Here is an 18110-nt window from a genome sequence, read left to right as displayed (position 1 = left end):
CAGAGGCCGGGTTTGGCTGCAGGGGGGCAGAGGCTCAGGGAGCAGCTTGGAACCCGCTGCCCCCCCAGCACCCCCGTGTCCCTGCACAGCGATGGGGGGCTGTGGACCCGTGGGTTTGCCACACGGCATTTGCAGCCCAGGCTCAGGCAGGGACAGCTCCGCCGGCCACCATCCATCCCCCTGCCCCGCAGGGTGCCCGCGGTGTCCCCGGGGGCCAAGGGGCCGGTGCCTCACCTGGCTGTGCGGGCAGGCAGCGTGCGCAGCAGCTGTGGGTGCAGCACTTCTCCGCAGGGCCGCAGGCGGTGTCGTTGCTGCAGCTCGCCCCGCAGCTCGCCCCGCTGGGGCCGGCACGGGGGCAGTAGCCTGGGCTCTCTGCAGGGGGAGACGCTCGGTGCACGGCGTGCCGGGGAGTGGGGGTCCCCTGGGCACCCCACCGGCTCCTGCAGCCGGCAGCCCCCCGCACCCCATCGCTCGTGTCTGGCCGTACCTGTGGCGGGGAGGAGGCAGGCGCGGACGTCCCCGCGGCGGCAGCACTTCTCAGCCCCGGGGCAGCTGTGGTCGGAGAGGCAGTACAGCCTGCTGGGGCGCGGGGGGCTGCTCCCCGCTGCCGGGCACTCGCCTGCTTTGCCCGGGGCTGGCGGGGTGGCTGGCAGCCTGCGGCCCCGCGGGGCACGGCGCGGCAGGGGGCCGGCAGTGGGGGCAGCGCCATGGTCCCCTGCTCGGGGCTGCTGGGCTGGGGAGGGGGGAAGCTCCACGCACAGGGCCAGGAGCACCAGCACCAGGGTGCCAGCACCTGGCATCATGATGCTGGGGGGAGCTGTGCTGCTGCGCCCCGCCAACCGGGATTTAAACCCTGCTGGGTGGGGGCTGGCCAAGATGCTCCGTCCTGTGGGAGTGCCGGGTGGGAACAACCTGGCCTGGGGGAGATCCCAGGGCAGTGCCGGGCTCCTGGCCTGCAGCCGGCGCATCCTCCGTGCGCCCTTTCCAGGTCACTGGTGACCCGCGAGCAGCCGGGCTGGGGGGTGTGGGAGGCGCTCCCCAAACCCTGCTCCCTGCAGAGCCCCAGCGTGGGAACGGGACGTGGGAGAGCTGGGGGAGGCTGTGCCTGCGGTCCCCACCGTGCCCACCTGATCCTGGGGGGCCGTTTGGGCTGGTCTGGGGGCTCCTCAGCTCCTGCTGGCTCAGGGAGCTGGAGCAGGGTGGCTGTGAGAGGGGCAGGAAGCCAGGGCTCCTGCGGGGAGCCTTGATGTGCACGGGAGAGCAGGGCAGGAGCAGAAGGGACCAGGTCTGAGCAGGCTGGGGGCGGATGGGGCAGGGGCAGGGGCAGCACAAGGGCAGGGTCAGGCAGAGATGGGGCAGGGACGTGTGGGGTTCCCTGCTCGTGGCTCCCTTGGGCTCCTGCCATGGGCAGAGTCCTGCTGCAGGGCTGGGAGCGCGTGGAGCAGGCCTGGGGGATGCTCGTGCCATTGTGAGCACCAGCAGCACCCGGGACCCCCTGCCACACATTCCCACCTCCCCGAGCCACTGCAGAGCAGAGATTAGCTCTGCTCCGCTGCACCTCATGGCCCTGTCTGAGCACGTCTGCTAACAGCCGGGGGGGATGTCAGAGAGGCTGGGGCTGGGGGCAGCCCTGGGCAGGGGCACAGGCTGGGGAGCCTTGGAGAAATGGGGCCTGGGCTGGCCCAGAGCCCTGGGCTGCAGGAACAGTGCTGGCTTGGGGTGGGCGATTGGCTGCTGAGACCCCTCCAGAAGCCACCTCTGCCAGGAGCCAGCAGCAGCTGTGCCGATTTGGGCACATTTGGGCAGGATGAGGCCAGGAGCAGTGGAGCTGCTGCCTGGCCAGGAGCGCAGCGGGATGGAGACGCGGCCACGAGTGCAGCAGGGAGAGGCTGCTTTATTGGTCAGGGCACGGGGGGCTGCGGCGCGCCCCGAGCCGGGCCCCAGGGAGGAAGCTGAGGCTGAAGGCTCTGAGCTGGGAGCCCAGCCAGGGGGCAGGAGGGCGCGGGGGGCCTGGACGTGCGGGCATCGCGTCGGGCAGCAGCTTCCCTGTGGCTGGGCTGGCAGCAGGAGGCTGTGCCTGCAAAGGGAGCAGAGGGCTGTCAGGGGGCTGGGGGAGCGGGTCCCGTGCCACAGGAGCCCCGGGGCTGAGCGGGTGCCCGACTGACCTCAGTAGTGGGGAGTCACGCAGGAGACCTTGCCGCAGCCGTTCCTGCAGCACTTGAGGCTCCCGGGGCAGTTGGAGTCCGTCTTGCACTGGTTAGCGCAGAGCCCCAGCATGGGGATCCCTGGCTTCACGGGCGGGCAGGTGCCGGGCTTCTCTGCAATGGGAAGGGCGCAGCGTGAGACCCAGCGGCCGCAGCAGGGGCAGGGCTGGGCGCTGCAGCTCCCGGAGCCACGGGCACGGCCCCGACCCTGCCCACTGGCACCTGCAGCAGGGGGACCCCAGCACAGGCTGAGGGCTCTCCCAGCCCGCAGCTCTGCCCCTTGGTGCTGCCGCCAGCCTGGGACCCCTGGGGACGCACAGAGTCGCCCCCCGGTGTGGCGGGCCCCACGCTCAGCCCGTCCTCGGGGGCGCTCGGCTGGCACAGAGCATGGAGCCACGGCACGGGGCCCCGGTGGTGCCTCAGCCCCACTGTCCCCTGCTTTTGCCACAGAGAGCCCCAGCCAGGCTCTCGTGGTGCATGGCCTCAGCGGGGGCACGTGTCCCACGGGCAGCCTGCCCCGTGTGGGGCTCCTGCCGTGCCGCCCCCTGCCTGCTGCTGCCTGCTGCAGGCTCTCAGCTCCGCACGGTGCTGTCCTGTGCTGCGGCACGGCTCAGCCAGCTCCGTCCCTGCAGGAGGCGATGGAGGTGCCACAGCCCCTGGTTCACGTCCGAGCCCTCGCATCACATCATCATCATCATCACATCACATCACATCACATCACCACATCACATCGTCATCGCGCCCCAGCTCCTGTGTCCGTCTGCCCAGGCTGCTCTCGGGCACGGTGAGCGCACCCCAGCAGGTGGCTGCAGGGCTGGGGATGGTGCCGCTGGGAGACGCTCCCCAGGCTGAGGGTCGGGAGGTGGAATAGTGCAACGTCCTGGGCTGACGTGGCTGAGCAGCCAGCGGTCCCCGAGGGAACCCCCCGTGCTGCTGGGAGGAGGAAGGGGCGAGCGTGGCCAGCACCAGCCAGGGCAGGGGGTGCACTGTGCCAGGCGGCCGCCCCGCCAGAGCACACCCTGACCCCGCAGGGCCCCGCAGCCGTGCTGCAGCCAGACACAACAGGAGCCCAGGCCCCACGCTGCTGCCAAGCCCCGGGAGCCCCGGTGCTGTCAGCTGCCGGGAGCAGGGCTTGCAGCAGCCCCGGGGCCGGGGCGGGGGACCGTTACCGTCGGGCTCCTGGCAGGCCGTGCCACAGGCCGCCGGGCAGCACTTGAGGGTGCTCTCGCAGTCGCCATCGGACTGGCACCCCACTGTGCAGTTGGCTTCCTCTGTCGCTGGGTCCGGGCACACGCCGGCTTTCGCTGAAAGGCAAAGGCACACGGTGTGGGTGGGCACGGGGCTGCTGGCCCTGCAGCGGGGCAAGGGCTGCCGGCTGGAGGAGGGAGATGCTGCTTCCAGCCCCTGGGCTGGCGCCAGGGATGCTGCTGAGCACGGCCCTGCCGGGCGCTGGCTGGGGTCTCCGGCCCTGGCCCCCATCTCCAGCAAGGCCCTGGGGCTGGGAGCGATGCCGGCTGCTCGCACGGGGCCGGGCCGGGCGCTCATACTCACTCGTGACATTCTGGGCGGATGCTGGCGGCAGCTCTGCCCAGAGAACCAGGAGCCCTGCGAGGACGAGCACGCTGCTGGCCTTGGGCATGGTGCAGGGGAGCCGGCTCTGCGCGTGCAGGGCCACCCCGCTGGGCTTTAAGCTCCTCTCCAGGTGGGGCCGGCCAGGCGGGAGGGGACTGCCTTCCGGGTGGCTCATAAGGAACTGGCCTGGCCAGGCTCCCCCTTCGAGCCGTTGCACAATCCCCAAGTATCAGGTATCTGCTCGCTCCTGGCTGCCGACCAGGAAGTGGAAGCCTCGAGCAGAGCAGGCGTCTGGCCGAAAACTTGCCCGGCAGGAACAGCCGCCAAGCGCCACCGCTGCATCGCCCGCTGCGGCACACAGGGAGCCCCCGGCCGCCCCCAGCCCTGGTCCTGGGGGGTGCTGAGCGGTGGTGACCCCGCTCCGGGGTGCTGCTGGTCCTGCAGCATGCAGCTGGGCTGTGCTGGTAGCAGCAGCAGGTGTGGGGCACGCGGTGCCCACGCTCCGTCCCGTCCCATCAGCGCCCCAGCAGCAGCCGCACGCTCGGGTGCAGCCCCCGGCTGGGCTGCGGCTGCCCTGCAGCACGGGGAGCTGGCAGCTTGCTCGGGGCTGTGGCTCTGCTGCCCCTGCAGCCCCCCCGGCTGCTGCTCCAGCCTCTTGTTTTTGCACAGCTTTTCGCTACTTGACTGAAGAGCCCTTCAGGCTGCCCTGCACCTCCTCGGGAAGGCGCCTGGCACGTGGGGCTCGCTCGTGCCCCTCCTGCAGCTCCGTCCCACCCCAACGCAGCCCTGTCCTGCAGCTCCCCGCTGCGCCCATGGCCTCCTGCAGCCCCGGGGAGTCAGCCTGGCCTGGCGGCAGCACTGCTGGGGGTGGCAGGGAGCGGGCCCCCCGTGTGCACGGTGCTGCAGGCACAGCGGTGCAGGGGCTGAGCAGCCCCAGCCCCCTCTGCCGCACACCTCCTGCAGCCCACACGCCGGCTGTCGGCTGGCAGTGCCGGGCAGCACCAAGCCAGGCTCTATTTGAGCAGGCCCAGCGAGCCAAGCAATCGAAATCACCCCGCGTGGCTGCCCGGCCCTCATCAGCGTTTGCTGCTCAGCCACTTCGTGGTCATCTCCAAGAGCAGTGGGTTTAATTCCCTCGGGGTCTGGCACTGTGCTGGGGGCCCCAGGGACCCTCAGACCCTTTGCTCACAGCTTCCAGTTTGGGCTCAGAGCGTTTGGCTCAGTCACAGGTACGAGGTGAGGCCCCTGCACGGTGCCAGTGCTGCCTGGCTGCAGGGCTGGGGCTCTGCTGCTCTGCCGGGGGGGCACCCAGAGCCTCCCCGGCCCTGTCCTGGGCACAGCCCCAGCCTCTCCTCCACAGGGTGGGGGGTGAGTGGGGTCCTCCTGCAGGGATGTGCCCTCAGCACCGCATCTGCACCGCGGGCAGCCCCAGCTCTGGGCTGGAGCATCCTGGAGCCCCGTGCAGGCGCAGGGCCGTGAGGGCTCAGGTGGTCCCTGCTGCAAGGTCACGAGCTGTTTGTCTCGACCAGTGTCTGTTTCCAAGTAATTTAACCCCACAGTCAACAATGCGGCAAGGTGTGGAGCTACAGTAAATCAGTAACTGTTTGCGTTTGCCTGCGGTCCCCTCCCCAGCGGGGGTGTTTATGCAGTAACAGGAGCCGGTGCTGACACCAGAGCCACGCTGCCTGCAGGATGCTTGCAGCGGGGGCAGCCCTGGGGCACAGCAGGGACAGGGCCACGGCCGTCAGCCTGTGTCCACCAGCCTGCACCCTCCGGGCCCTCCTGGGGCTGGGCACAGCGGGGCCGGGCAGGGGCAGGGCGCTGCTGCAGGTCCAGTGCTGCCCACCCAGCAGCTCCAGGGCCCCACCGCTATCCACGCTGCTGCACCTGTGCTGGAGCTGCCAGCAGCGCCTGCCTTTGAGGTTTATCACCCTGTTCAGTTGGCTGATCCTATAATTGCTCTTATCGTTCCCTTTGGCTCGTAAAGTCTGCGGAGCGCAGGATTTCCCGGGTACTGGTGGTGAGCGAGGTGGAGCTGGAGGGCTGCGAACGTGCAGATGCCAGCAGACAAACTGCAGCACAGCAGCCACCACCGTGGAGGACAGGAGCAGGCGGGAGCCCAGAAATGCGCTTGTGGCAGGGGACAAGGGGACAAGGACTTGTGGCAGGGGACAAGGAAGAAACCGTGGAGGGAGCCGTGGGGAGCAGGGCGAGGTGCCTGCAGGGCTGCCTGGAGGCAATACCTTGACCCCCGCGGGACTCTGTGGAGTGCCCGCTCCGGCTGGATCTGCCTGCAGCCAGCAGCAGCAGCTGGAGGGGGGCTGAGCGTGCTGCTGTGGGGCTGGGCGGCAGGGCCAGCAGCTGCGCTGGCTCCAGCCCACGCAGTCGGCATCGTGTTCCGGGAGATAGAAATACTTCGGCTCCCACCGCCCACGCACCACATTCGGGATGCTGCCGTCCTCACCCCTGCTCTGCCAGGAGCTTCCTCGACAGAGGCTGAGGACAGCCCCGATGGTTCAGGGGGCTCCTGAGGCTCTGGCAGGGAGCCCTGTGCCGAGGCACGTCCCGGGCAGGATCCTGGCAGAGGGCTCAGAGGCAGCAGCCCTGCGCCCCAACCAGCACACGGCGTTTCCCACAGCAGCGGGTGGCAGTGCCCTCGGTGCAGACCCCACCACACACCGTGCCCAAGCCCCTGGGTGCCTGCAGCCACTCTGCGGGTGGCAGGGAAGGTGCCCAGGTCTCCTCCCTTGTGGGAGCACGGTGAACAATTAAAGGGGAGCGTTGCTGCACCAAGCAGGGTGCCCCAGGGTGGGCAGGGGCACGGCGTGGCTGCACGGCAGCTGCCTGGCTTCCCCACACCAACACAGGGGGACAGGGCGAAACGCAGACACCCCCTCCTCTGGGCTCTGGCCCGGAGCTTCCTTAGTGGAGGACAGCTGCATTCACGGGGATGCCTGGGGAATTCTCTGCCCCTCTGGGGCCGCCTGTCCCACCATCGAGGTGCAGCCACGGGCAGGAGGGCTCCCTCGGTGCTCCCGCGGTCACCAAGCCCTCCTCGCCCCTGCGCTGCCCGCACGGCACAGACCTTGGTGGTCCCCTCAGGGCTGCGGAGCCCGCAGGCAGTGCCTGGCCCCAGCCTGTTGTGGGCTCTGCACCACCACGATGGTGCCACCTGCTCACCCAGCCCTCAGCCTGGTGTGGGAGCCCAGCCTGTGCCAGCCCCGCTCTGCGGCACCCCGAGGACCCCCGCACTCACCCATGTACTCGGTGGCTGTGGCAGCCGGCTGCAGCTGCGTGCACAGGGCAAGGATACCCACGAGCAAAATGCTGGTGGCTTTCATGGTGCTCCCCGAGGACGCCGACGGCTGGCGCGGGTCAGCAGGGGTTTATATCTGTGTGGGGTTGGGGAGGGGCTGCCACACACATAACCTTTGGGTACTGAACCTCTCCGTGCGTTCTGCAGCTGTGCCCGAGGCAGCAGCAGCTCTGCGTCGTGCTATTACCTGAGAAATCATTTACTATGGCCCCATCCCAGCCCCAGCAGCCAGGCTGCAGCCAGGGTGGGGACACGAGCACCCAACAGGCATCCTGCCCTGGGGGGGGAAACATGGGCCATGAGCCAGGGCCCTGGGAAGCCCGGACGGAGGGGCTGGAGCTCTCCAGTTTGGAGAAGAGGTGACAGAGGGGACAGGAGGGCAGCCAACAAAGAGCAGTCTCCTTGCCAGAGCTGTGGGACTCATCATGCAGATGTCAAATGTTGCCCAGGTCTGGAAAGAGCTGAGACAAGTTTATGGGGCAGGGACCTGGTGTGGGACTGTAGGAGGACACGCACCCCGAGGTGGTGCCATGCTGGCTGCATGGCACAGGGGCGTTTTGGGACAGAGAGGCTGGGGGTCTGCCCCGGGCTGTGCCCACCCTGCAGAACCAGTGCCTGCGTGCCCCAGCCCGGTCCTTTTCCCCCATCCAGCCACATCCACCTGCAGAGCCACGGGTGACCGACACCTCATCGCTGAGCGTGGCCCCAGGGGGAGGACAGCGTGGGAAGCCGGTGTGACGTGCGAGGCTGGGAGCACCCACTCACCCTGTGCCATGCACCCTGTGCACCATTCCTGCGCGGGAACAGGCAGCTGGGTGCCGTCACGCCGGCGGGCTGGGCGCGGGCAGCGGCAGGGCCACGTCCCGGCAGACGGCGCGGCTGGGTGCTGCGGCGGGGTCACCACCGGGGCTGCCGCTCACCCGGCCGTGCTTGGGGACGGGAGGAGTGGGGCAGGCAGGGAGGCTCGCGGGTGCCAAGGCGGATGCCGGCTGCAGGGGCTGCCCCAGGGCGCGTACTGCTGCCTCCAGACACCTGCGACAGGGAGGGGACGCCCAAGGGTAACGGCGCAGGGAGATTACAGGGAGCCCGGCGCAGCCAAGCGTGCAAAGGGTGAGCAGCACCAAGGACGAGGTGTGCTCCATGCCTGCTGGGCCCTGCGGCACTGTGGCTGCTGTCTCTGTGGTGGGAGATGCTGCCGAGGGTGCGCAGACCCACGCAGGGACCTTCGTGTCCCTGCCAGGCGCTGCACGTGGTGCCACGGCCGATCCGCCCCCAGGCTCCTCTTGCTGGTGGTGGCAGGGCTTGCCCGTGGGCAGAGGCACTTGGCTCACTGGGCTCGGCAAGCAGGAGCTGTGCAGGGGCTGGGAAACGAGGCACACACACCGAGAGCAGTGCCCCCAGCATGGCAGTGCACGGGGCTGCAGGTGGCACCTCCGGCCGCGGGGCTGGGTGCAGGTTTGGGGGCGCAGGTTTGGGGGCGCAGCTGGGCAGGTGGGGCTGTAACGAGGCACTGGGGGGGCAGCCTGAGGCTGCGGTGGATGGAGAGGGGCAGGACCCGGCTATGGCCAGGCGCACAGGGCTCTGGTGGAAGGGGCTTGTTCCCTGCCCCGGGTGTGCCAGGGGAGCGGTGCTGGGCACGGGGAGCGAGGCCTCGGCTGGGGACCAGGTGCGTGGGGTGGGGGGGAAGCGCTCCCTGCCTGGGCTCTTCGCAGCCCACCTGAAAAGAGGCATCTTTGTGCTGGGGCCGAGATGATCTCTGCTGTCTCCCGGGAGGGTTACACCTTCCCGATCGCATTTCCCTGCTGGGAAATTCCTGTCCTCAGGCTCCGAGCAGCCAAATGCGCTCGTTGCTGGAGGGACTGGGTCTGGCACAAAGGACCCCCGGAGCAAGGACCCCGCGGCCGGCAGCGCAGCCCCAGCCCCGTCCCTGCGCACAGCCCCGCGCTGCCTCCGGGGGCTGCGGGGCCGGGGCCGCCGTTCCCGGGGCGTGCGGCTACCGGGGGCGCTTCGCAGCGTGCCCGAGCCCCGCAGCTCGCGGTGCCGGGAGGCTCCTGCGGGTCCCCCGGGCCGTGGGGCCCCCCCGCTGCCCTGCCCCGGCCGTACCGAGCCGTGCCCCGGTGCTGCTCGCCCGCGCCCCGCTGTGCAGCCGCCAGGTGAGGCTGTTGCTCCGCCAAAGCGGGCGCGGGGGCGGCGGGGGCGCTGCTCGGCTCTGCCCGCCCGTGCTGGGCCGTGCCACGGGCTGTGTCCCGGGCCGGGCTGGGCCGAGGCGTGCCCCGTGTCCATGTCCCACGTCCCATGTCCCGTGTCGCGCCGTGCCCCGTGCCCGGCCGTGCCCCGTGTCCCTTGTTCCGTGTCCCGTGTCGTGTCACATCCCGTGTCGTGCCGTGTCCCGTGTCGTGCTGTGCCCGTGCCGGGCCGTGCCCCGTGTCCCGTGTCCCACATCCCGTGTCGTGACACATCCCGTGTCGTGCCATGCCCCGTGCCGTCCCGTGCCGGTCCGTGCCGTGCCCGGTGCTGTCCCGTGCCGGGGAGGGGCAGGACCCGGTGCGCGTTGCGCAAGGCCCGGGGCAGGGCTCGGGGCTCTACAAAAGCTCCGCGGGGCGCGGGTGTTGCGAGGGTAGCGCCATGAAGCCGGGGTCGCTGCTGTCGCTGCTGTTGCTGGTGCTGCTGGTGGCCCTCCTGGCCCCGCTGGGCGAGTGCCGGTTGGACCCGGAGCTCGTCCTGGCAGGTGAGCCCGCGGGGCTGTGCGGTGGGGACATGGCCACAAGGAGCAGGCGGTCCCCGAGGTCTTCTCCAACCCCAACGACTCGGTCATCGTGTGGCCCCTCTGCCCCTCGCCCCCCGCTCAGGGCGAGGCCGTGGGGTCAGAGCTGGGGACACTGCGTCCAGCCCGGGCTGTCCCCACTGCTGGCACAAGGGGAAAACCTGCTCTAGACCCCAAAGCCAGCACGTAGGGCAGGTGCTGCAGTGCTGGAATACGGGGGGGTGGCGGGTTTGGAGCACCTCCAGTGGCTCCCAGAGCAGCGGCGTTTCCAGCGGGCGCCTTGCATCACCTCGTGTACCCGCACTGCTGCTGGGCACAGGGTGCCAAGGGCAGCACGAGATCTGCTCTGTGAGCTGCTGCTGGCTGCAGGGGCCAGCCTGGGGGGCTGTGCCTGGGCTGGGGGCTCTGCCTGCCTGCTGTAACCGCCCCCCCTCACCCTCCCAGGGAAGTTTGGCGAGTGCCCTGCGCCCAGGAGGACCTCCAGCACCAAGTGCGGCAAATTCTGCTCTACGAATGAGAACTGCCCGGGCAGCGAACTCTGCTGCAGCAATGGCTGTGGAATGGAGTGCAGGATGCCCATTGGAGGTGAGGGGGTCCCGTCCCCTTGCAGCCCCCTGTGGCCCTGAGGGAGCCCGTGCTCTGCTCTCTGGGTGGGGGTGAGCCGGGTGCTGCCAGCCCCTGCACCCCGTCCTGGCACGGGGCTGGGATGCGCTGGTCTGGGCTCCTCCGAGCTCTGCCTGCGGGGGCATCCCCCACGAGGGCTGGTGTGCGGCCCCTGCACCCCATCTCCCCCACTCTCAGCCCCTCTGGTGGGGGGGACCCAGGGGTGCCCGCTGCTCCCTGCCTGCAGAACCTGGGGCTGGGTTGGGCTGGGTGTGGGTGCGGGCGGGGAGGGGCTGGCAGGGCCCTGACCCCACCGGGCACCCCCAGCCAAGGCAGGTTTCTGCCCACGGGTGAACTCCGACATGATGAGCATCTGCCTGGTGCAGTGCAGCAGCGACAGCGACTGCGAGGGCAACGGCAAGTGCTGCAGCATGGCCTGCCACGTCCACTGCACAAGCCCGGTGCCAGGTAAGGGTGGCCAGGAGCCTGGCGGGAGGGGTCCGTGGCCCGGACAGACCCCGTGGACACAAAAGTCTTTCTCCTTCCCCGCAGCCAAACCAGGAGTGTGCCCCAAGAGAAGGTTGCGGTACACCTTACTCCCTTGCAACAGCACCTGCAGCGACGACAGCGACTGTCCCGGCAGAGACAAGTGCTGCTTCACGGGCTGCAGCCTCGGCTGCATGGCCCCGGCCAGACAGAGGGGCTACAGCCCCGCTGCCTCCCTGCTGGGCTGGGGCTGGGGCTGCCGCCAGTGTCCTGCTCTCATCTCCAGCCCCGTGCTCCGAAGTGACATCTGCCACTTGCCCCCGGAGCACGGCCCGTGCAGGGGCCTCTTCTATCGCTACGCCTACAGCCCTGCCACGGGGACGTGCCGGCTGTTCCTCTACGGCGGCTGCAGGGGGAACGCCAACAACTTCGAGACCCTGGGGGAGTGCCAGCGGGTCTGCCAGCGGGGTGAGAGGAGGGCGCTGGGCTGGGCTGGACTGGGCTGAACTGGGCTGCCCCTGCCCAGGGGCTGGTGGCAGGGTGGGAGCGTGGAGCCGCGTTGCTGCGCAGCCAGCTCCAGGGAGGTGTGGGTGGGGGCCAAGCAGCAGTCCTGAAGGATGTGAAGGGCAACGGAGCGTGCAGGCGGCTGCTGCTGAGAGCTGCTCTGCACGACCCCACTGAAAGCACCCCCACAGGTCCTGGCACTGCGGTGGTCCTGGGGCCACCCACCCCTCCCTGTGCCCTGCTGCTCCCTGGGCCGCTGGTGCCTGGGGTCAGCTCTCCCCAGGGGTCTCAGCCTCGAGCCTGCGGGCGCTGGGCAGCCCCGAGCCCCTTCCCGCCCCCCACCCGCCTGCTGCAGCCGGGCTGTGCCGTGGTGGGACCCCCCCTGCCCGCAGCAGGGAGGCAGTGGCTGCGCACTCAGGGACCCCTGTGCCTTTCTGCTGGGTGATTTCCATCAGCACGCAGCCCCGTCCTGGGAGCTGGGCTTGTCTCTGGTGAGAACTGGGCGATACTGTTAGTAATAATAATTTCGCAGCCTGATTATCAAAATTAAACCTGCCAATCCACGGCTCTCCGCCTGCACAGGAGGGGCGGAAAAAAGGCGCCCTCCTTGCAGGTTGCCTTCCCCTTTCTGTGCCCAACGCTTCTGGCGCGAGGCGTGCACCGGGGGGGGTCTGGAGGGGGAGGCAGCACCCTGTGGGTGCTCGCTGGGTTGTGACACTTGTTTCCTAGCACAGCCACGGGCGGTTGGGGCTGTTGGTGGTTGAACGGCAGCCGTGGCCGCTCCCTTCCCCTGGCACCGTGGGGTTCCGGGGAGGCTGTGGCACAACAGCGGGACCAGGAGATGCTGCTGCCTCCTCGGGGCACCCGCTCCATGTCCCTGGTGGGCTGGGGGCTGGAGAAGGGGCAGCCCCGGGGTCACTGTGCTGGGGGGGAGCTGTGCTGCAGCCTGGGGCTGGCAGCAGCCCCCACAGCCCCTCAGCCCTGCCCTCACGCCCTGCTCACTGCCCTTCCTTTCTTCCCAGGGAGAGCCAACGAGTGACCCCGAGGGACACACAGCCCGGCCATGCCTGCAGCGGGGTCAGCCCCTGCCCCCTGCCCTCTCAATAAAGCCGCCAGGACTCCTGGCTTGCAGCATCATTGCCATCTCTCTCTTGCCTTCCCACTGCGTCCAGGGGCCACCAGTGGCACCACCTGGCCCCGTGCTCCCCAGCGCCGTCCTGCTCCCCCTACACCCTGGGGAGGCTGTGGGGATGGGATTCAGCCCCCCGAGCCCACCACAGCGCAGGGCTGGCGGTGCTGTGCTGGCACGGAGGCTGCTCTCCAGGCAGGCGAGCTGCTGGGGTGGGGGGCCACGGCCACGGAGTGGCATGGGAGGGACGAGCATTGCTCACGGACACCAGGGGCTGGTGCCAAACAGGGGGGCAATGCCCAGGGCTGGGCACAGGGATTGCCTCGGGGAGGTGCATTTGGGGGTGCAGGGGGTGGGCTTGTGCTGTGTCAGCCCCACAGCACACAGACACGGCTGGGCCTGTGCCCTCCCCACGCCACGCCAGCTGTGACCACCAGCAAGCTCTGCACACAGAGATGGTGAGGAACTCGAAGCAGAAAAGACGAAAACCTCCTGGAAGTGCCCATTCATTACCCAGCTCCCTCTCTCCTGGCTCCTGCTCAGCCCCAGCCTGGGCTGTGGTTGCTCCTTGGTACGGGGCTGGTAGCCCGGGGACAGCTCCTGGTGTCCCAGTGCCAGCTCCTGGTGTCCCAGTGCCAGCTCCCAGTATCCCAGTGCCAGCCCCAGGCTGTGGGCGCAGCGCAGGGATCCCAGCCTGCACACTTGGCGCTGCGTTTCCAAGGCACAGGGAAGGAAAATGAGAAGGGACCACCCGGGGCTCCAGGGCCAACTCGTCGTGGTGCTGTCATTGAGCCCCGCGTGGTGCCAGGGGGCTGTGGGGGGGCTGCTGGCACCCCGTGCTCGGCGCCCCCCCTCAGTGCGGCTCCAGGGGGTTTGATGGCAGCGGCTGCCCGGCCGCCTGCGCAGCGCGGTGCTCGATAGCAGCTCTAATAGCTGCCATCCGTAATGGGGGCTTGGGGCCGGGCAGGGGGGGCCGCGGCGGGCGCTGGCTGCCCGCGGGCTGGTGGCAGCCCTGGCCCCGTGCCACGCGGCGCGGCCCCGGCCAGCGGTGTGGCCACGCGTGGCGTGCCGGCTGGCGGCGCGGGGAAGGCGGCCTCCCAAAATGGGGTTTTTATTACAGCCATACATCACCGCGGCGGCCTGATGTGGGCAGACGGCGGTGATTTTTCTTCATGGTTTACAGACAAATGAGGGGAAGGAAAATTGATGTGAACTTTGCTATAGTGAGAGGTCGGCTGTGCGGGCAGGGAGCCGGCGGCGCTCGGGCTGGGGGCTGCGGGGGCCACTTGCCAGCCCCCCCCCAGCTCAGTGGCTCTGCCTGCAGGACAGACGGACGGGAGCACCGGCAGGACCGGGAGGCACCGTGTCCAGGCTGGGCACCGTGCTCGTTCCATCCACACGTGCGGGGTGTGCGGGAGAGGCTCCACCATTGAGCCCCCGGCCCAGGGGGTGGCTCCCCCCCACCGCTGGGGGCTGGAGGGTGACCGGGACCCCAACGTCCCCGGCCCCATCGACTTCAGGGAGGTGTCTGGGGGCGACGGGCGGGCAGGGTTATTAATTCCAGCGGACGTTCATTATCACTGCAGACGTGGCTTTGATGTGCAGCCCCGGGCTGGCTGTTGTCACAGGCTTTGGGTGAGATCTTGATTGCCCTCACCACAATTAAAGTCGCCTCCAAACACCGCGGTCCTGCCTGGCATAAGATAACAGTTAATACCCGCAAATAGTGACTATCAGCTTCTCCATAAGGCCCATAAATATTAATACAATTCTAATTAGTTCCTTTAAATACATTGCCTAAATTAAGCATTTCCTCAGCAATAAATCAGCGGAGCTTTGGCATTCTGCTCGTGCACACTCAGCAGATCGCAGGCTCGCCCCAGGTCCACACTGGCCCCCGTGGCCGACCCCTGCGTGCCAGGGCTCGGACTCTGCAGTGACCAGGGGCTGTGCGTGGTGGTGCTGAGCTGAGCCGTGCTGAGCCGTGCCGTGCTGAGCTGTGCCACACCAAGCCGTGCCGTGCCGTGCTCAGGAGGAGCTGCCGTCCCCCTGCAGCGTCACCCAGAGCCCCCCAGGCTGGGCGGTGCCGCAGGGGTCCCGCTGATGCCTCTGGCAGGATCCTGAGGCAGCGAGCAGGGGAGCCCCGTGCTTCAGCCTGGGCTTTGTCAAGTGATTGCGAGAGAGGATTTTCAAATATAAAGTATCTCCTAAGGACTCCAAAGTCACTGCTATAAAAATAAACCAACGATTAGATTCAGAAGAGGAAAGGGAGCCCAGGCTTCGCTGTACAAGCAAGAAGTGCCCTGTGACCTTAATCAGGAGTAATATTATTAATACATTTTCCCCCAGGTGCACCCGAAGATTTGCATTTCCAGCAATTTGCACAATAATGAGGCGAGCTGACCACGCTTCACCTCTGCAGCAATCACCTCCAAATCAGTGGCAGCGAGCCGCCGAGCTCATTTGGAGGCTCGCGGGCTGCAGCCGCAGCTGTGCCTGGCGTCCCCAGCGCGTCCCTTCCTCCTGCCGCGGCTGGAAGCGCCACGCGTCCCCCCCCCGCTCTCTGGTGCTGGTGGCACTAGAACAGAGCAGACACCAAACCTGTTTGCTCCGGGAGAAATTAATACAGTGTGAAGCCTGTGGTGGGTGATTTAAGAACTGAATTTAAAATCTCAACACAAAGAGATTTTTTTATAAGGTCAGAAGAGAGATTAAATGCTACAGACAAGCACGGCGCCTACCACTTCAAGCATTGCTTTCACCATAAATATTTGGGGCTGGTGCCGTGTCCCCACGCTGCCCGCATGGCTCAGAGCCCCCTGCCCCAGATGGGGCCGTCCTGGGGCAGCGGGGGGACACGTTGCTGCGAGTGCAGGCAGTGAGTGATGCGATGGCAGCCCTCCCTGTGCTGATGTCCTCGTGGGCACGTCCTGAGACGAGGCACAGCCGGCCCGAGGAGGGTGAGCACAAAGCGCTTCTGTGCGCTCTGGTGAGGAGCTGGAGGCACCAGTGTGAGCTGGGGCTGGGGGGGCTGCACTCCCTGGGTGCGGAGAACGGGGTCAGCTGTGGGTGCCGGGGAGGCCCTGCCCGCTGTGCCCCCAGGGCTGGTGCCCACCCGGCCTTCCCGGTGGTGCCAGCTCCCCACGGCAGGGCCCGGGATTGATGGCGAGAGATCTGGAAGGCTCCAAACGCGGAGGTTATATGGCTGCGACACCCCCATCCATCACGAGGCGCTCATTATTAAGTAACACCCTGCACGCCGGGCTGATTTCACACCTTATCTGAACCCAGCAGCTGTGCCCTAAATCCTCAGCGCCGCGACTGTCTGGAGGAATTCGGTTGCCTGTGTTTAAAATTAGTGTTAGCATCTATCATTTCCCCACACCAAATGGCTTCTGTGTCGGCGCTTGGCAGCACTAATCTGTCACCGGGCTCTGTGCTGCCCAGCTCCGTACCCTCTCCGTCACTGTCACAGGACCCCTCATTGGCAAAATGTCACCCAAAGGACAAGTGCCACAGCTTGGCCTCTCCCTCCGCCCCTCTGCTCCTCCGTGCCCATCACCGCGGCCGCCTGGCAGGGCTGCCTCAGGCTCCAGGCTCCCCGGCACCGGTGGTGCCCCCCCTGGACAGCCCCTCCGTGAGTGTCTGGGGCTGCCCCTGCTGCTGCCCCAGCTCGGTGGGGGGCTGTGGCAGAGCCCCCGTCTGTCCCCAGCTCCCGCCGCCTCCCTGGGCCCCCCAGGCTGGGCAGCTCCAGCGCAGGGTGCGGGATGCAGGGGGGGTCCTGAGCCGGGGTGCGAGGTCTGGCAGCGGGGGCTGCCGAGCTCCTGCAGCAGCAGGGAAGTGCCATAAATAACCTCCCATTAGCGCGGCGGCGCTGTGCTGAGTGACTGATTTTGCTGGCTACATTACGGGCTTCATAAACACAGTCGTTTATTCCCAGCCTTTGCTCCACCGCCTCCGGCACCGGGAGCTGCGCTCGCCTCTGCTCGGGCAGCGTCCGCAGCCCCGGTGCCGTGCTGGAGCCAGCTCCTCGTGGGGCACAGCACACGGCCCCCGGAGCAGCACTGCCGGGGCTTGCCGACACCGTGGGTGAGAGCCGTGACTGCTCCCTGCGGTGTGGGCACCCCGGCAGGAGCCAGGTCCTCGCCCAGAGGGATGGAGATGGAGTCAGGCAGCGCCGTCCCTCGCCAGCTGCTCCAGCCCTGCCGCAGCCGGGCACACGGTGCAGGCACAGCCTGCCAGCCCTGCCCTGGGCCCTGCAGCTTCTCAGCCCCTCACTCCAGCTCGCCGCCTCCCGTGGGGGCCGTGGTGCCGCGGTGCCGGCCCCAGCCATGTGGCCGGGCCCCTCCTGGCCGCTGCTGCCGGCGCCTGGCGAGGAGCCGCTGCCAGGCAGGTGATGCTGGAGCTGTCGGCGTGATGAAAAGCCTCCTGCAGCAATGCAGATAACATACAAGCACAGGTCAGGCGAGGCCCGTGTAGCCCATCCATCAGGCCCAGCAGCTACAGGCGCTCCCCGTGCCACCATCTGATGCATGTTATCTGGCACAAATGCGTTCCTTCCCCCAAGGTTAAACGGATGAGTGAGGTTCAGGCAATGACAGCTCTGCTTGCCCTGCAGAGGCGATAAACGAGCTGGAAGAACCAGAGGGGAAAAAAAAAAGGTTTGTGTGCTGTCAAATGCTCCTTTTGATGGTGCCAGCCCGGGCACTCTCCTGCAGGGTGCTGGCACAGGGCTGGCGGCAGCACGGAGCCGTGCACAAGGATGGGGACCCACGATGGGGACCCACGATGGGGACCCGCTCCCAGCGATGAGGACCGTCACAGTGCGGCCGTGTCGCTGCCGTGTGATGGGCAGGTGAGCGTGTGGACGTTTTGGCTGAGCCCCCTGCCCCGTGCAGGCAGCGCTGCAGGCACAGATGGGTGGGACACGGTGTGAACGTGGTGAGGTGGAACCGCTGGGGAGGGGGCCCCAAGGTCTGAGAGCTGGAACCCCAGGAGAGCCAAGGGTGGGGTCTCTAAACACAGCCTGGCGCTGGGTTTCCCCCACCCGGCTCTTTTTGGCTGCTGGCAGTTTTGCAGCGAGCTGCTGGAGCCCCACTGGGGGGTGGTGGTGGCCCCGTGCTGCTGGAGCCCCCATGCCCGGGGCATTTTTGCCAGCTGCAGCACAGCCGCCGAGGTGCGTGCGGGGGGTGCCTCCCGCGCGGCATCGCCCCGTCGGGTGCCACTGCCCTCGCTCAATGTCACACTTGGAGCCTGTCAACGTGAAAAAAGGTTTGCATCCGATAAGCGATCGGGCTGTCAGCTGCGGAGTGCTGCTCGCTTGTGATTTACTGCAGCGTCGCTAACGGAGCACAGATTTTTCTTAATCTAAATTGAAAACTACTCAAGTAGAAAAATAATTTCATTGCTTCATCTCGGAGGGGCGGGGGGAAGGCAGAAGTGTTGTGCCGGGGCTGGCTGGCCCGGGCCGGCTGCTCTGTGCTCGTGGCTTGGCTCCCGCGCCCTGCGCTCCGGTTTGGCCCCGTGCCGTGA

General features: G+C 67.9%; 2 protein-coding genes across 3 annotated transcripts; one reads left to right on the top strand and one right to left on the bottom strand.

Annotated features, from left to right (window-relative positions):
• Nucleotides 1–1874: 1874 nt before the first annotated feature.
• LOC113845718 (WAP four-disulfide core domain protein 2) lies at nt 1875–7180 on the bottom strand. 2 transcript variants are annotated; one of them, XM_038166424.2, is made up of 4 exons: nt 7033–7180; nt 3374–3508; nt 2166–2318; nt 1875–2077 (listed from the first exon to the last, which is right to left on the bottom strand). In XM_038166424.2, exons 1-3 carry the CDS (start codon nt 7115–7117, stop codon nt 2167–2169), a joined length of 372 nt encoding a protein of 123 aa, XP_038022352.1. In that variant the 5' UTR covers nt 7118–7180; the 3' UTR covers nt 1875–2077; nt 2166. The 2 variants fall into 2 exon arrangements, with proteins under 2 accessions (XP_038022352.1, XP_027328589.2); XM_027472788.3 differs by lacking the exon at nt 7033–7180 and adding an exon at nt 3756–4247.
• Nucleotides 7181–9645: 2465 nt separating this feature from the next.
• Nucleotides 9646–12586, top strand: LOC113845717 (uncharacterized). Its single transcript, XM_027472787.3, has 5 exons — nt 9646–9820; nt 10301–10441; nt 10787–10927; nt 11012–11413; nt 12472–12586. Exons 1-5 carry the CDS (start codon nt 9718–9720, stop codon nt 12486–12488), a joined length of 804 nt encoding a protein of 267 aa, XP_027328588.3. The 5' UTR covers nt 9646–9717; the 3' UTR covers nt 12489–12586.
• Nucleotides 12587–18110: the final 5524 nt, after the last annotated feature.

Source organism: Anas platyrhynchos, chromosome 21 (genome assembly GCF_047663525.1).
Source record: "Anas platyrhynchos isolate ZD024472 breed Pekin duck chromosome 21, IASCAAS_PekinDuck_T2T, whole genome shotgun sequence".
NCBI classification, from domain to species: Eukaryota; Metazoa; Chordata; class Aves; order Anseriformes; family Anatidae; genus Anas; species Anas platyrhynchos.
The sequence above is the reverse complement of the archived record's forward strand: the minus strand, read 5'-3'. Positions and strand labels throughout refer to the sequence as shown.

Excerpts from the sequence above, each read along its gene's own strand:
- LOC113845718 (XM_027472788.3), bottom strand. The coding sequence starts at position 3,951 with ATGAGCCACCCGGAAGGCAGTCCCCTCCCGCCTGGCCGGCCCCACCTG. Across the intron at positions 3,509-3,755 it reads ATCCGCCCAGAATGTCACGA|CGAAAGCCGGCGTGTGCCCG; the intron begins GTGAGTATGAGC and ends TTTGCCTTTCAG. Across the intron at positions 2,319-3,373 it reads GGCCTGCCAGGAGCCCGACG|AGAAGCCCGGCACCTGCCCG; the intron begins GTAACGGTCCCC and ends TTCCCATTGCAG.
- LOC113845717 (XM_027472787.3), top strand. The coding sequence starts at position 9,718 with ATGAAGCCGGGGTCGCTGCTGTCGCTGCTGTTGCTGGTGCTGCTGGTG. Across the intron at positions 9,821-10,300 it reads CCCGGAGCTCGTCCTGGCAG|GGAAGTTTGGCGAGTGCCCT; the intron begins GTGAGCCCGCGG and ends TCACCCTCCCAG. Across the intron at positions 10,928-11,011 it reads CTGCACAAGCCCGGTGCCAG|CCAAACCAGGAGTGTGCCCC; the intron begins GTAAGGGTGGCC and ends CCTTCCCCGCAG.